Source organism: Stegostoma tigrinum, chromosome 11 (genome assembly GCF_030684315.1).
Source record: "Stegostoma tigrinum isolate sSteTig4 chromosome 11, sSteTig4.hap1, whole genome shotgun sequence".
NCBI classification, from domain to species: Eukaryota; Metazoa; Chordata; class Chondrichthyes; order Orectolobiformes; family Stegostomatidae; genus Stegostoma; species Stegostoma tigrinum.
In genome coordinates this window covers 46,744,162-46,762,342 of record NC_081364.1, presented here as the reverse complement: position 1 = coordinate 46,762,342, position 18,181 = coordinate 46,744,162, and the positions used below count along the sequence as shown (strand labels likewise).

Genomic DNA, 18,181 nt, shown 5'->3' with positions numbered 1-18,181 from the left:
ACGATTGGTGGTTAATGCATTCAGAGTAGTTTCAAGGTTGCACTGTGGTAAGTGCAAAGACCCACGGTTAGAGAACAAAGAATATCAAGGTCTTGGACTGATGGATATCAGGCCCCTGCTAAGCTCAGTATGGACGATAAGCCTCCGGACTCAGTCATTGCTGAGCTGACGGAAATGCATAATCAAGCAGGGGAGAATCTGGCAGAGATGCCAGAGATCATGTGACTGGAGCAAAGAATAGAGATGTCTGCCCAATCTGAAAAGTTAGCTCCAGCATATAGTGCATAGCTGCCCCTGTGGAGAACCAGGTCCAGTACAGCAGTCATGTCTGCTGGATATACATACAGACCTTAACTCCATCATCATTCGAGCCAATTAAGCTTTCATTCACTGGCAAGATGAAACTGACTCCCTCCCTTCAAGGGGTGAACAAAAGGAATAGGAACAGGAGTGGGTCATTCACCCCTGATGCTTGCCCAATCATTCAAACATTCATTCTAATCGGCTCCAGGCCTCAACTCCTGAGGCTCATCATAGCCTAAATTCTCCAAAATTTCACAAATCTATCTGCTGTCCTCTTAAGTACTTTCAATGATCCAGCTTCCACATCTCTATGACGTTAAGAATTCCAAACATTCACTTCCCTCCGTGAGAAGAAATTCCTTCAGATCTCAGTTTTTGATTAGCATCCCCTTTTATTCTGGAACTATGCCCCCTAGGTCCGCACTAGTGTAAAATCTTCTGAATATATACCCTGTCAAATCCCTTCAGAATCTTGTATGTTTCAATGGGTGGGAGGTGCCACTTTGGAACAACAGAGGAAAAGTGACATCCTGGCATCGAGGATGGTCACCTGGGTATGGCGCCCAGTGGTACCACCGGTCCTCAGTCAAAGACTTAAGATGCCTACACAGCAGGTCAGGCTGAGGAGGTTACACCTCCATCTGAAGAAGCCCTCCAGCAAGCTCGAACTCTTTAGATGAAACCCCAACAAAAAACACCAGCTCAAAACATCTGAAGCAGAATGGGCTTCCTCAAGCTCAGCTAGTGAGCTGGCATCAGGACACTGCAGTGGAAAGGAACGGTTAAAACAACACTAAAGTCACTTTGGGTACATGGGTTAAAATAGTATCAGAGATAATGGGAACTGCAGATGCTGGAGATTCCAAGATAATAAAATGTGAGGCTGGATGAACACAGCAGGCCAAGCAGCATCTCAGGAGCACAAAAGCTGACGTTTCGGGCCTAGACCCTTCATCAGAGAGGGGGATGGGGGGAGGGAACTGGAATAAATAGGGAGAGAGGGGGAGGTGGACCGAAGATGGAGAGTAAAGAAGATAGGTGGAGAGGGTGTAGGTGGGGAGGTAGGGAGGGGATAGGTCAGTCCAGGGAAGACGGACAGGTCAAGGAGGTGGGATGAGGTTAGTAGGTAGCTGGGGGTGCGGCTTGGGGTGGGAGGAAGGGATGGGTGAGAGGAAGAACCGGTTAGGGAGGCAGAGACAGGTTGGACTGGTTTTGGGATGCAGTGGGTGGGGGGAAAGAGCTGGGCTGGTTGTGTGGTGCAGTGGGGGGAGGGGATGAACTGGGCTGGTTTAGGGATGCAGTGGGGGAAGGGGAGATTTTGAAACTGGTGAAGTCCACATTGATACCATATGGCTGCAGGGTTCCCCGGTGCGGCTTCCTCTACATTGGGGAAACCAAGCGGAGGCTTGGGGACCGCTTTGCAGAACACCTCCGCTCAGTTCGCAACAAACAACTGCACCTCCCAGTCGCAAACCATTTCCACTCCCCCTCCCATTCTCTTGATGACATGTCCATCATGGGCCTCCTGCACTGCCACAATGATGCCACCCGAAGGTTGCAGGAACAGCAACTCATATTCTGCCTGGGAACCCTGCAGCCATATGGTATCAATGTGGACTTCACCAGTTTCAAAATCTCCCCTTCCCCCACTGCATCCCTAAACCAGCCCAGTTCATCCCCTCCCCCCACTGCACCACACAACCAGCCCAGCTCTTCTCCCCCACCCACTGCATCCCAAAACCAGTCCAACCTGTCTCTGCCTCCCTAACCGGTTCTTCCTCTCACCCATCCCTTCCTCCCACCCCAAGCCGCACCCCCAGCTACCTACTAACCTCATCCCACCTCCTTGACCTGTCCGTCTTCCCTGGACTGACCTATCCCCTCCCTACCTCCCCACCTACACCCTCTCCACCTATCTTCTTTACTCTCCATCTTCGGTCCGCCTCCCCCTCTCTCCCTATTTATTCCAGTTCCCTCCCCCCATCCCCCTCTCTGATGAAGGGTCTAGGCCCGAAACGTCAGCTTTTGTGCTCCTGAGATGCTGCTTGGCCTGCTGTGTTCATCCAGCCTCACATTTTATTATCTTGGGTACATGGGTGACAAGCTTCTGTACAAAATTAGTGTTGACACAATATAGCACTTCGCACAATGGCACTGTGATAAGCTTCAATATGTGAAGGCTTCACACTGTTCATATTTTCCGTGGTAACTAACCTGAAGAGTGATAATTATCTGAGATACTCTCATGAGCTTCATGTGGAGCTGTATGAAGTGCACAATGCTCTAATTCCATGTTGAGAAACATAACTTCTGCCAAGTGGGAATTTAAGCAAGATGCTTGGATTTCAGGAGTCAGTCAGCATAGTTTAGCCCCAGAACATTTTGATGTTAAATGAAGGTTTGGCACATGATGGCTTCAGTTAAAGAAGTCCAGCCCCCATGTAATCCTACATATCTTCATATTGATGCTCTGGCCAGGAAAGTGAACAACAGGTTATCGGTGACAAGGGAAACAAATTAGATCACAATTAATCGCAAACAATATATGTTAATATCGTAAAACTATAAACAAATGTTTTCCTTCGGGGCTGGAATGCCTCTGTGCCATAATGGGCTCATAGTTCTGATTATGTGCATATGCTAATATCAAGTCATTTAGCATCAAATCTAGCCACTATCAGGTTGCCTTAGGCCTGTTTATCTTGTCTCAATACTGCTCTGGCTGCTGCAGGCTCATCTTCAAGATTGGCTCCAGCAGCTCTCCTTCAAACTCCTCTCCTTTCTCACTTGAGGAGAGAAATGGCAATGGCTATTCGTTAAGCAAGTACTGGAATGCTCCTCCTGAGCAGTCTAAATGATGCAAATGCATCTTTGGGAGACCAACTGTCTGCTTAGCAAAGGCCCTCATAGTTTCATGAGTAGCATTGTAGCCCCTGCTGACCACTAAACTGAGGATGGTGGACTGGGATCATTAGCAATACCTTCTGAGGTACACAGAGTCTCAAGAAGGTGTATTGGACAAATATTTTGCATTCCCGTAAAGAGCATCAATGAACTTATGAATACACTTGTAGGCTACCAATTGGGAGATGCCACATGTACTCGCAGGTGAGGTTTAAATGGGACTGGTTCAAAACCGCTGAGACCTTCAATGCCAGTTGCAGCCCCGTTTAGTGACAGATGTCCCTAGTTATGCAATGTCAAAGATCTGATTAGTGAAAAATTCTAAGGAATGAGATATTTACTTTCCATTTGAAATCTTTGTATGGTCAAGCTACATTTTGTGCCTTTTCAGGCTTTAGGTGAAAGACTGCCCAGCAACCGTGTCTACCTGGTGCGGTGCTTCCTCCATGACCGGTGAGTGATGTTGTCATGTGCATTTTTGGCTTTAATCTTTATATTGCTTTCCACGTATGTGATAGTTCACAATGTGACGTTTGTGGATTTCACTATCTTCTGGAATTCAAACCCTATAATGTCAGATTCTGCAGCCTGTATAAAGGGATCATCCCCTTGTCCTTAACTTTCATACAGATGACTGATCCTGTGAAGACTCCCTCAGTTACATGCAGAATAACCCCCTCAGCACCAACAAAGCCACCCCTCTTGCCAAAGGTTAATGAGTAACACAACATGGTTGCGATATTGGTGTTTGGAGCTGTAAGTGTTTCATCACTTTTGTTTTGAAGGGAAGGGCTTCCTGCCACGTAAAACTTTTTTTCAGTTTCTGTTTTAATTTCCTAAGTTGGATGTGTTTGCATTGTGAAAGAACATGTGCCAACTGATCCTGAATCCTTCTCATTTGCATCATGCATTTTCTGAGAATTATATAGAAAAATATGTTAGTTCTAAGTTTTTCTTTTGATTCATTCCTTCTCTATCCTTTCCTTGGGAATTAGCCCAATTCACCCATCCTCACCTCTTTCCAATTACTGTATAGGTCTTCTCTCTTTTGATGACCCTCTTTCTATTTCAATTTCCCACAATAACTCCTTTCACTGCTTCCCTAGATAATCCTACGGTACTACCTGATTCCAAATCCACTCCAGCTCACACCCTTTCTTGTCCTCCTTGCCTCTACTGATGAAATTTCTCCCCATCTGCTATCCAATTTGCACCGCGAATTCCAGGATCTTTCTAGTACCCCAACAAACACATCCCTTCAAGCTCTATTCACTACCGTTGCTTTCCAATGCAGACAATCTTTCTAATTTTCTGTTGTGGTCCCTCTCACTTATCATCTCCTTGCCAGCCGTGACTGAATTTGTTAGTGTCAACCAGCATGGCTGCCTTGCTCAGGTGGCCTCGGGCCCAGTCAGCTTTCACCCCGTGTAGTGTCAGTCTTTAAGAGTGACAACAAGCAAAACTGTGTATGACCAAGACTTCTTGTGGCTGATTTGACCTTACACTGTAAGCATTTACACAGTTACACTGGAAAAACACAGGTGTAGAAAGTGGGGGCAGGGGCAGGTCACCGGATCTGAAACATTAATTTTGCTTTCTCTCCACAAATGTGGCCATGAAGTGTTTTCTCAGCAGGTTCTATTTTTGTTTATGATTTACGGCATCTGCAGTTCTTTGGGGAATTTTTTTTTTGGTCTTTCGTACAAAAAGAGATTTGATTGTGAATAATCCAACTAACAGAAGAAAATTTCAATCATTGGAGCTTGGAATAAGACTTCTACCCAGTCTAAAGAAGGCCTTAGAAGTACAGGTAAGTTCATGAACACACCAGTTTCCCATTTTAACGCCACTGTGCACATGTTTGTAATGCCAGTGGGCTGGCTTGTTAAAACACATTCATGACATGCTAATGCATAGAAAACAAGATTCTGTGAAGGTTAGGAGAACTGACCGACTTGAAAGGCTCTGAAACATAATGCAAACATTTTAACCTACTGTCAAGAAACTGAATTTTTTACCTTGTGCTCAATGAAGCTCCCCTGCCTATGCTTTTAAAAGCTCTGGGCAGGCCCAGGAGATTCCACCCATTGTGTTCAACTAGTGGTCAGAACAGTGTGATATTAATATCTCCAATGGGTATTAAAACAGTGGAATAAAGCTGGAAATAGAGTTAAAAAAACCTTTTATAACTGTTTACAGATAATAAGGATACATGCCTATCTGATTTCTGGTCATTATCAGTGGGATGTAATTTGCCAAATAAAATAACTCTGAATCAGAATATCGAGATAGAGATAGAGATAGAGATAGAGAGAGAGATAGCAAGAACTGCAGATGCTGGAATCAGAATCGATACAGTGTGGAGCTGGAGGAACACAACAGGTCAGGCTACAGCAGAGGAGTAGGGTCTAGGCCCAAAACGTCGACTCTCCTACTCTTCTGATGCTACCTGACTTGCCGTGTTCCTCCAGTACCATACTGTTTTGATCGATGAATCAGCATATATTTTATACATATGTAATTTTTTTGAACATTTGCAGCTGGGTTAAGCATTACTCAGTAGCCCACAACATTTATGTATGATATACAACATTCATACTTGTACAATTTCCAATACTTCCTTATCTAGATTAATTAAACTAAAACATACTAAATGAGTTTTTTTTTAAAAAACAGCCAGTTGTTACTCATTCCTTGCCTTATAATCCAGTGACTCAATGCAGTAAGCAACTGGTCTCATTCCCCATTTAGCAAATCAAAGTGTTCTCAAAAGTGAGCTCGGGTAACAAGTGGCTGATATTGCCTTGGAAGCAGTGCCAGGAAACAGTAGAAACAATACGTGGGCTGTCCAAGTACAGAGTGAGACCATAAGACATGGGAGCAGAAGTAGGTCATTCTGCCATCAATTCTGCTCTGCCATTCATGGCTGATCTGACAATCCTCAACTCCACTTTCCTGCCTTTTCCCTATAACCCTTGACTCTCTTACTGAATAAATATCTATTTTGGCCTTGAAAATATGTAATGACCCGAACTTGACAGCCCTTTGTGGTAAAGAATTTCTCAGATTCACTGCCATCTGAGAGAAGAAATTCATCCTCATCTCTACGATGTGGGGGAATCTTTGAGATTATGCCTTGTGGTCCTGTACCTTGTGAAAGCGACAGCTCCTTCTGTTATCTCTGTGGACAGGATCATTTGACATTTCCAATCCGGTGATGGACATGTTATGCAAACGATGTTTACATTTAACAATCCCAGACAGCACAACATCTCGCCCAAAGGGCACCTAATTTTTGCCAAAAGGCACTTGACTTTCTCCCAAAGATGCCTATGACCATATCTAAAAGGATACCTTACCTATCCCACAATATTTAGATGTTACTTTCGGATACAATCTAATATCCAGTGTTTTCCACGTCTGGCTAACGCAAATCAGATATGCCTGCAAGCAGGTGCCATTTTTCGCAGGCTCTTTGCATGAACGATGGGTGCATATTTTAAACTTTCTTCTCTGAAAATGGTAGGTGCTATGCTCAGGATGAGGCTTTACGTGGATGACCACAAAGGCCAGTTCTGAAGTGACAGAAAGGCTCTTCACCATTGGAAAAATGTTTAATATTATTAATCTGTTTTATTGATCCGTTTATCTGGTATATCCTGTAACTATCTAACAATCATTGTCATTTAGTCCTTCAGCTGCCTACACTCACACTATGGATTTATCTTCCTCAACACCTCTGTCCTTCTTTCATTAAGTGCTTCCTAAATTCTACCCCTTCGACCAATATTTTAGTCACTTGGGGCATTTTCCTACTTTTGAAGTTGTTAGAACTCTCAATGGTTTTTCAATACTTGTATATTTTCTGATTTTTGGTTTAGAACTGTGAGCTGAAAGTTGAAGTTTACTTTTGGACAGTGAGCAGCAGTTTGCATTAAAAATGACAAACTGTTATTTGTTTTTGAGGCCAGGCCTGAAATTTAATTGTTGGCCTATTTTTCTGCACTGCTCATGTTTTTGTTCAATCCAAAAGATCACCTTCAATTCCCTTGTTGAATATAAAACTATTGGTATATAAAAGAAAATTTCAATTTACTCAAATGCAATAAAAATACATTAAACTGATGCTTCAGTTTCAATTAAGACAGGGTGTTTTGGATACTCAGAACAAAGAAATCAACAACAGCTACAGCTGGCAGTAAAATTGGAACTGTAATTCAATCCAGGGGATTTCAACCTTTTTAATCCAGAGTACCTCTTACTCTCATATATATAAATCAATAACTGAAGTATTAAAAACTTCAAGCGATTAGGTAGTATGGTATTTTTGAAATAAAATTTATAATTTGTGTAATACTGTTGGGCCATATAGCCACCATGGTACCGAGGCAGGCCATTAGGTTCAACAATTAACTACTATAAATTAACAGAGAGTAAAGGCTCAGATGAAGCCTCAATTTTAACTATTTTCCTTTTCGTCCAATACTTTAGGGGAAAAGGATTCAGCCCTAGTTCTCCTACAGGAGTCAGCAAAACCAACACAATTCAAACTAGTCTCAGGCCACATCACTTTCCCGTCAGAACCTTGCAATAACCTGTGCACTGAGAATGCGTTTTATAAGTGAAAACACTTCAATGCATTAAAATCTTCCTGTAATGATCTGTAATGTCCTCCATCCCTCCTTGTAAAACATTTTATTTGACAACACCCATCTATAAATTGAAGGTGCTGTACTTTTCATATCTACAAGATCCTGTCTCCTTTGAAAGGTCCAAGTTTCTCTGAGAGCAAACAAGCTTTAAAATATATAGTGTCTTGCTATATCACAGGACAATCTAAAACTACGTAGAATAGAAATCGGTCTCTGGTGTTCATACACAGGACAAGTAGTACTGCATTGCCTGCAAGGCTTTTTGTGCAATTCCATTGAATGCAGAGGGTCCAAATATGAGGAACAGTGTATAACAGCTAGTTAATCTGATATTACTCATTTTGTCTACATCCAGAGATGAAAGAACAGTCTATCTTCAGCAGCACAGATGCGGCTGTAACATAGACATACACAGCAACCAAATAGGAAGTGAATAATTAACCAGTTAATTTGTTTCTGGCCATGAGAGGAATATTGACCAAGACAGCAGCAAACCTCTTAGCTATCTTACAACCACGTGCGGGACAAACAGACCTTTTATAGCAGATAGACTATGCCTCAGTTTAACTTTCAATCATTTGCAACCTTGTGCCCTGTCTCCATATCCTAGTCTGTGTTTCATCGGATAGTCTGTGACTCAACAGTTTTCCCCAAAGTTTGGTGCAACTAACCTTAATCATAAGTTCCAGAGGATTTTCCACATATAATTAATACTTTCTTCCTATGAATCTGTTCTAGGGAACCTACTTATAAGGGATACAATCAACTTTATTTTAAAAGCTTCAATTATGTATTCCCTTCCTGCCCAAACCCATGTTCCTCTTGCACTCTATCTTTTTTAACTAAGAGTGCCGAGGTCTTCTGTTTATATAATTCTTTTATTCTTTCACAGAATGTGGGGGAATCGCTGGCTCGAGAAACATTTATTGTCAATCCAAAATCGCCCTCAAGATGTTAATGGTGAATCAGCTTCTTGAACTATTAAAGTCCACATGGTGCAAATACATGCACACTGCTTTTAGGGAGGCACTTCCAGAATTATGATCCTGCATGAGGGCAAGAATAGCAATACCATTGAGTCAGGATAGTGTGTGGCATGATGGTAACGAAAGAAGTGGTAGTGTTCGTAAGTAACTGTTGCCTTTGCCCTTTAAGTGGTAGAGGTTGTGGGCTTGGCAGGGGCTGTTAAATATGTCATTCTTGTACTGTTTTTCTTAACTACTCCCACTCTCATTTCATAAATACTGTAAGTTCAATTTACATGAAAATCACAGCGAATCTTCACTTCACCAACAAACTGATAACTTGCAGTTAAACAGCGACTCATGTATACACCCTTAATCTACGTGGTTGCTGCCTGGACTCCCTGCAGCTCTTGATCATACGGTGTTGTCCTTGTCCTGGTATATTACTATACCCAGCTTTAACACAGTAGCACAAGAGAAGAAACCCTGGTAACTTCTTGCAACAAATCTTGCAAATGGTGCATGATGCTGCCACGGTATGTTGGTGATGGATGGCAGGTCAAGCAAATAGGCTGCTTTGTCCTGGATGGTGCAGAGATTCTTGGATGATGTTGGGAGCTACACTCACCCAGGCAAGTGGAGATGGTTCCATTACATTCTCTGTTTGTGCCTTATTGACGATGGACAGACTTTAAGGAGTCAAGAGGAGACTTACTTTCTGCAGAACTCCCAGTCTTTAACTTAAGGACTTACAGTTATAGTGTTTGTGTGTCTATTCCAGTTTAGCTTCTTATCAATGGTAACTCGCATCATCTGCATGTTTTCCTGTAAGTTGTTATCTTTGCTTCTGTTTGTTGTCCAAACTGGACACTAAACACTCAATCTCCTACTGCTGAGAGCAACGAGCTTGGGGTTGGCCAAAAAAACATTGTTTGATCTGGAGTTAGTATAGGTGAGTGGGAACACGGATGACAGGTTTGAGTAAGGGCACAAGCAGCAGAGCTTGGTGACCTCAAATTTAAGCAGGGTGGATGTAAGGTTGAGGCAGAAAGCGTTTTGGAATAGTCAGGCATACAGTTACAAGAAGGCACAATGGAGGTTTTCAGCAACAGATGAGCTGCTGCAAGGGTAGAGTCAAGCCATAGTTTGTAGGTGGAATCAGGAGATCTTAATCAGAGTGCAAGACTGGTCAGAAGCTTTTCTCCAGGTAAAACATGCTAACGGGATTGTGAACAGTCTAGTAGCTGTCAGCTTCCAGGGGAGTGGGAGAGAGTCAGTAACATGGGAAAGGAATTTGTAGTGGGACTAAAAACAATGGCTTCATACTCGATGCCAGGTAAGAAGACCGATAATTAAGCAACAATGCAGGTTCTAAGTGAGAACTGGGTGTTGTCAATAAATTAGTGAAAACTAAAGCTGTGTTCAGATAACATCAACAATGGACAGCATGTAAATCAGAAATAGGAAGGGAACAAGGATAGATCCTTTGGGAATGCCAGGCAAAGTACAAACTGGAAACAGAAGCTATTGCAAGTTGTATTATTAGGTAGATACAAATGGAACGAGGCAAGAGTTCTATCTCTGATCTACAGTGCAGAGGTATTGGATGGTCAATGATTCAAAAGGCCATAGGCAAACTGATAAGGGGCAACGAGAGGTAGTTCATATAAGTTACAGTCATATAAGGGTGTAATTTGAGGCTCAGAAGGAGAGTCCTTCAGTACTGCAGCACGGATAGAAACTTGTTTGGACAGATTCAAAAAGAGAGTGTGGGAGAAATGAGAATGATTTGATAGGAGACAATACATTCACGTACCTAGAGGAAAAAGAAGTGGTTAGAGATGGAGCAGCAATTTGCGTAGATAGTGGGGTTGAGGGTAGGTTTTTTTGAGGTGGGAGCAAAGACAGCAGATTTAGAGAGGGGGAAGAAGAGAATTGTCTATAATATCATGAAGCAGTGGAGCAAAAAGATAGTCAGCAGCTTAGTGGAAATAGATTTCAGAGAACACAAGGAAAGGTGTAACAGGCCATGACAGAAGATAGAAGAGTAAAGAGAACAATTCACGCACAGGACTGTTAGAGGGGAGCTTTAGAGGAAACTTGGTCTGATGGGTTAGTGGTTAAGGTGGGATATGGCAGAACGAGGTAATGGGATAAACATGATTTTAGTGACAAATTTCATGAGCTTCTTGAACTTGCGACTGGAGATGGACGGGACAAGGGAGAAGAGGTTTAAAAAGGTAGTCTACAGTCAAAAAATTAAGCCACAGGGTATCTCTGCATTCCAACATGATCCTGGATTCATGAATGGTTTTGGTAGTGGAGTGTAAGATCCAACAGCACTCTATGTAATTCAACCCAATCTGGCAGTGAATGGTTGGAGATTGTCAGCTAACTTTTTGCAAATCTTTGTCGCTTGGACTCGAGGAGAGAAATAAGGACCATAAGTAAGGGGACTTGACTGGCTGAGAAAAAAAAACAAGTTTTATTGACCACTAGGGCATCAAAGTTAGAGGTCAGAGTATGGTTGAGCATATCAGCAGCTGCAAAATTGTTGCGACAAGATTATAAAGCTAGATAATTGGGATTTTAAAAATGCAACTGTAATTGAACTGGGATAGTGACAATGATGGAATATTTTTAATCCAGATTATTGCTCAATAGTTTCCTTCACAAGTGCTAGAACTGCTAAGCAAATGAAGCCACAGATATCAAAGGAACAACGCGCTAGATCAAGCGTATGTGGTACTAAAACTACAATTTAAGTGGTGTTAGTTCACCACATCTCTTAGAAATTAAGTTGCTTTTTAAATCTGCACAGAATGCATACAACTCAACTGATGAAATTTGACATTCGACAATTATCTAATATACAGTTTGATTATAAGGTAAAATATAAGTGTTTCAGCAGGAAATTTTTTCTTTCCTAAAGTGGCAACTATTTAAAAGATAATAATAGTGCTTTGATCAACCACAGTAGATCTGGAATATTTATTCTGACCCGATCATCAACCAGGGTTGGGAACAACACAGAGATCAGGTCATTGTCAAATGGTTCAATTACAAGACAAAATTCTAGATGGCTTAGATTTTGATTTTTAAAAGGTTTACAAAAAAATCTAACAATTGATATCATCATGGATTTCAAACACTTTTGAAGACCTTAAAAGTCAGGAGCAAAGGAATGAATATTGTCATTGAATATTACTTTTAAGTATCTTTTTGAACAGTTCATAGATGGATTAAAAGTACTGACAGACCAAGTAGTCTTTATAACCCTGAACTGCAGTATTACACAAAGGAATAAAGTAAAATGCCACTCCAAACTCTCCATTCCTTTCACTTCAGATTCATGCACATCCTCACTACAAATGGCCATGCCTTCAGTAACCTAAACCATATATTATTCCATTGCCTTTTTATGTCCCCCTGCTTCCAAGATCTGCCTTATAGCCATTTCCTGGAACAAGCATTTGGACCTATCTAAAATCTCCTTCTATTTGATACCAGTTTCCCCTTGTGTCACTGTGATTTAAAAAATATATATATATTTCCAAGTTAAAGGAGATATATGAATGCTGCAATATTTAGAGAATCTTGTTTCTTTTTACCTTAATATCAAAATTGCGCTTCATTCAATTATCCTTTTATTCTTGAAAACAACTGGCTAAAGCGATTGAAAATTTGTTTAAATGCCAGATGAAGCAATTCACCATCATTTTGGATTAGATTAGATGCCCTACAGTGTGGAAACAGGCCCTTCGGCCCAACAAGTCCACACCGCCCCTTGAAGCATTCCACCCAGACCCACACCCCTATAGCCCACACAACCCTGAGCACTACGGGCAATTTAGCATGGCCGATCCACCTAGCCTGCACAACTTTGGACTGTGGGAGGAAACCGGAGCACCCGGTGGAAACCAACGCTGACATGGGGAGAACGTGCAAACTCCACACAGACAGTTGCCCGAGGCTGGAATCGAACCCGGGTACCTGGCGCTGTGAGGCTATAGTGCTAACCACTGAGCCACCGTGCCGCCCCATACTTGTTATGTGAGGTTCCACTTTGTCACCTCAGATTGACCAAAACAAGATGTCCTTTATTCATTTTAAGATTAAGGGGAACAGTTGTTTCAATCAAAAACCAGCAAGGTGACTGGGAAGTGCTTATTTGATTTACGTTCAGATTGGCAAATCACAGAACAGGAATAAAATCGGGGGAACACTTTTCCCACTGGCTTTGTAGAAAGAAAAAATACAGAACAAAGGAACACATGGGCAGTCAGGTGTAAGACAGTTTATGGTTTCGGTCCAGAGCTGGAAGTTAAAATTTAAGAGGTCTGTGTTTGTAGTTAAAAAGCAATCCAAAAAAACAGAATCAGCCAGCCCAAAAAGGGCTGCATAATTTCTTATTCATTTCTATTCTTGTTTTTTCCCTATGTTTTTCCCATTCCATTTTGAGGAATTATGACGACTGTTCTGGTGTACTTATTTCTAGTTTTATTTCCTGCCTGCGAAATAAAGATGGCCACATCCTACTTAGCTGTTTCTTATTCTGCCTTTAGAAAGTTTGAGGAATCCCATGAGAAAGTCATTACGTATAAATGACAGAAGTGATTTTGTAGCTATATTTCTGGTTTAGCCTGGAATTGGATATTGAGTAATATACACACACTTGTGAATAGATCAAGGCATTTCGAATGATTATGGAAATGATTAGCACCATTGTACTAAAAAACATTTCTAACTGAGATGAGAAGACAATCCGCTTACAGGTCTCTATTAATACGATTCTGAAGAGCTTGTCCATCATTTTCCTTCCAATTTCCTCTTGATTAGAAGAAACATTTCAATAAAACCCAGTTCCTCCCCCAGCAGCAGATCTTTTGCTGGCATTTGTCGTTTTACTTCCAGATTAGTTTAAAACAGAATTTTTTAAATTTGAAGGAAATAGCAGAAGTAAAATAAAACATGCCAGCGGAATATCATGAATATTGAAGAGGATCAAAATGATCATGGTACCCCCAACTGTAAAAAATTAAAATCAAACCTAAAAATCATACATACAAGGCACAGCATGTCGGTAAAGGTTATCCCGTATTGTCTGTTGTAGTTCGTGATCTGCCGATCCTTTCTGAAATCGTTGACTGAGATAGTGCCGAAGATCCTTGTTTAGTTTGCTTCCTGCAATAAAACAAAACTATAGTTAGTCAAAATTATAACTCTTTGTTACCGAATACTATTTGCACATACATCCATTTTCTTTGATCTACTCACAGGACCCTCATGTGCATTTCACAGTTGAGTTATCAACTTGAATGGTCATCTTGGATCAAAGCATCAAAAAGAATCAAGATGCTCAGTTAGCACAATAAATTTAAGTAAAATGACTGGGACTTGTAAATATGATAGATATTCCAAAATCATCTCAAAAGTGCTTTATTTCAAAAAGCAAACATATTCAAATTTATAGCAAATCACTTCATTTTAAAATGTTAACAATGCACACATTAAAGGGGCTTCAAATGTTCAAAAGCATGAGGTAATGCATTTTGGGAGGACTAGCAAAGCAAGAGAGTATGAAACAATTTGTGGGCCCTTGAAAGGAACAGGATAGGGAGATAAGATGGTTAAGAAGTCATTTAGATATTTACCTTTATGAGTCATGGCACTGAATACTTGAGCAGGGAGTTTATGATGGATCTGCAAAACATGTGGGTTCATAATTCCTGCATAGTTATTTTGCACCTGGATGGTGGTGGATATCTGGAACTCACCGTCTCAAAGGGAAGGCAGGAACCATAGCACTTCGATGAGCACTTTAGATAAATAGCAGAAAAGGCTATGGGTTACGTGCTGAAAACTGGGACCAGAATAGATAGGTGCTTGATGACTGATGCAGACATGATGCAGACAGGGACTCTAATAAGCAATGACTTACTAATCTAGATGAAAAGAATTCGGCCCAATTTGAAGAGTGACCATGCAGTCAGAAGTCTGACGGGACAGGAAAGGTGATAGACCGTATCTAGTTGCTAGCATTGCTAAAAGCAGGTTTTTGATTTAATAGCTGATACAGAAACTCATTACATGACACTCGAAGATTTTGACAAAATTATCATTCAGAAAATGCTAATCACTCCTTATTATGGATTATGCTAACAGTAAAACACAATATCTGTGAACGACTAACGTACGTTACTTGTCAATGAATAATGTCAATTTTGATACTTCTTAATAGCCACCAGAAGAAAGCCTGTTCAAGAATACTGTTCCATCTGTGTGATAAAATCAGAATTTGCAGAAACAATGTTGTAACTTCCAATGAAGTTGAATTACTTTGATTTCTGCTTTTAAAAATGTTGTTCCTGACAATGTAAAATGAAAAGTCAACGATGAAAGTTTGACATAACAAAGTGTGGAGCTCGATGAACACAGCAGGCCAAGCAGCATCTTAGGAGCACAAAAGCTGACATTTCGGGCCTAGACCCTGATGAAGGGTCTAGGCCCGAAACATCAGCTTTTGTGCTCCTAAAATGCTGATGGCCTGTTGTGTTCATCCAGCTCCACACTTTGTTATGTCGGATTCTCCAGCATCTGCAGTTTCCATCAACTGTGAACGTTTACTGTGTTTGAACTGCACTGGAAAATCCATTAGGAGAAGGAAATTAGACAAAAATACCACCAAACAACTATCTAATTTAGTTCTCCCTTACAGAATGTACAAAGTTGTATTCTGCCTTTCTATTACACTTCCTGCTATTGCCAGAATATATTGACACTTCCTTACACCTGGATAGCAAATTCTTTTCAAAAGGCTACCATTGATAAACAGATCCAACATTTGAGCAGCTGTGCTCAACATCCGACCAACTAAGGAAGCAAGTTTTGACAACAAAGACCCCCACACTCAAACACAATTCCCAGGGAGAGAGAGGCCTATCACATTTTCCCTGTATTGCAACAAGACCTGGACAGTACATTACAGCATTAAAGAAATTCCATCAAGAATACTCTATCATGTTCTCAAGAATCTGGGAGGAAAATCAAACAAATAGCACTGTCCTTCTTGAAGCCATCTCCACAAGCATTCAAATGATACTACTACAAAATAAATTCATATAGTCTGAACAAAGAGATGGTTGAAAACTTATTCTACCAAGTTCTGTTTCCAAAATGTTCAACTGGCCAAATTCATGGGAAAACAATGAAAAAACTTCAGAGGCACTTTGAAGCTCTCTGTGAAGTGTGCGAGCAATTTAAATTAATGATTGGGAAGAGCTTGCTATGAGTCATTTAAAAGATTGCAAACTTGTCCACTAAGTTGCATCATAATTTGAGTCCAAATGTCAAAGCATGATGCATGCATTATGGCTTCAGAGCCAGATATGTCTAAAGATGTGCAAGTTCAGAATCAAGTCTGTCCAGTCATAGCGAAGGGGACTGTCGGAGATGTAGCAGAATATAAATAGATTGGAGAGTTGGGCAGAGAAATGGCAGAAGGAGTTCAATCTAGGCAAATGCGAGGTGATGCATTTTCGAAGATCTAATTCAAGAGCGAACTATACGGTAAATGCAAAAGCCCTGGAGAAAATTGATACACAGAGAGATCTGGGGGTTCAGGTCCATTGTACCCGAAAGGCAGCAATGCAGGTAAATACAGTAGTCAAGAAGGCATACGCATGCTTTCATTCATCAGACGGGGCATTGAGTACAAAAGTTGGCAGGTCATGTTACAGTTTTATAGGACTTTAGTTCGATGTCATTCAGAATACTGTGTACAGTTCTGGTCGCCACATTACCAAAAGGATGTGGATGCTTTGGAGAGGGTGTAGAGGAGGTTCACCAAGATGTTGGATGGTATGGAGGGTGCTAGCTACGAAGGCAGGTTGAGTAGTTTGGGATTATTTATATTAGAAAGACGGAGGTCGAGGGTGGGGGGAAGCCTGATTGAGATCTATGAAATCATGAGAGGTATAGACAGGGTGGATAGCAAGAAGCTTTTCTCACCCAGAGTGGGGGACTCAATTACGAGGGGTCACGATTTCAAGGTGACAGGGGAAAAGTTTAAGGGAGATATGCGTTGAAAGTTCTTTACGCAGAGGATGGTGGGTGTCTGGAATGTGTTGCCCGTGGAGGTGGAAGAGGCGAGCACGATAGCGTCATTTAAGATGGAGCTAGACAGATACATGAATGGGCAGGGAGCAGAGGGATACAGTTCCTTGGAAAATAAACAACAGGTTTAGATAGAGGACCTGGACTGCTGTAGGCTTGGATGGCTGAAGGGCCTGTTTCTGTGCTGTAATTTTCTCTGTTCTAATACTGTAATTGCAACCTCATATAACCAGCAGCACTGCAGTGTCTCAGTTTTAGATCTCTCTGCTCTTTTTTCTGTATCACAGGCCAACCAACTGAACTTCAATCCAAATATTATGGAGAATGAAGACAGACAGTATGAATTAAATCAGGAATTGAATTACCCCACTACCCCAATCAAATTATCCTCCTAATTCCAGTTCACCTACAGATTCTTCACAGCCTACTTTGAATGCATAAAAAAAAAATCGACGTAGATATTCTGATTCTGTTATGACGGTAAGTGTTTAGGTAACAAACAATGGTTTAATTTTGAAATTTAAATACTTGAATGAGTGGAACTTGATAAACTGTGGGAAACATAAAACATTAATGTTTCACAACATTATCAATTTCTGCTCTGCAGCTGATCTGTCAAGTCATGCAACCAGAAGAGATATAAGAAGTTATTTTTGTTCAGTGGGAACTGCTGGCGCAGAGTCAGGAAGAATTATAGCAGCTAGCCTCTGATGTTTTATGTGCTTATATGTTATCTCTTCTCTCTAATGGAAAGCAGTTCTCAGACATGTATCAGATCAGGCCTTTCTTTCAATCAGACACAGCGCTCACTGTAACCAAAACATGGCCAACACACTGAAAATGACTACATCTAAAGTAACATTCCTATGGCTGACTTGTCATTTCTAAATTTATGAAAAAAAATCACCAACTTGCTCGAACTCAGATGTATAAAAATACTGCCAACATTGAAGAGAACAGTAAATCATGTCACTGGGAAAATTTACATTTTGAGTATTATCATGTCACACACTTGCCCATCTGATTAGACTTTAAAGTCAGACACTGAAAGCAGAGCTATTCTTACATCTGGTCGCCTATGGAATCTGCATGCCGTATATCATGACACATACCTCATTTTTGAAGCATGGTCATGGTAAACAAAAACAAAGAGCTGCTCCAGTGCTCATTGAAAGGCCAACAAAGCTGGGTATGAAGCTGCTGTCATGAAAGATTTTACACTGCTGCCCAGGTAATGTTCTA

General features: G+C 41.1%; 1 protein-coding gene across 6 annotated transcripts in view; it reads right to left on the bottom strand.

Moving 5' to 3' along the window:
* magi1b (membrane associated guanylate kinase, WW and PDZ domain containing 1b) overlaps positions 1-18,181 on the bottom strand; it is a 402,251-nt gene that overhangs the window by 163,535 nt on the left and 220,535 nt on the right. For all 6 annotated transcript variants that reach the window (XM_048547401.2, XM_048547402.2, XM_048547403.2 and 3 more), the window contains exon 2: positions 13,892-14,008. In XM_048547401.2, the coding sequence (XP_048403358.1) occupies positions 13,892-14,008 (117 nt within the window). The remainder of the gene's footprint in view (positions 1-13,891; positions 14,009-18,181) is intronic.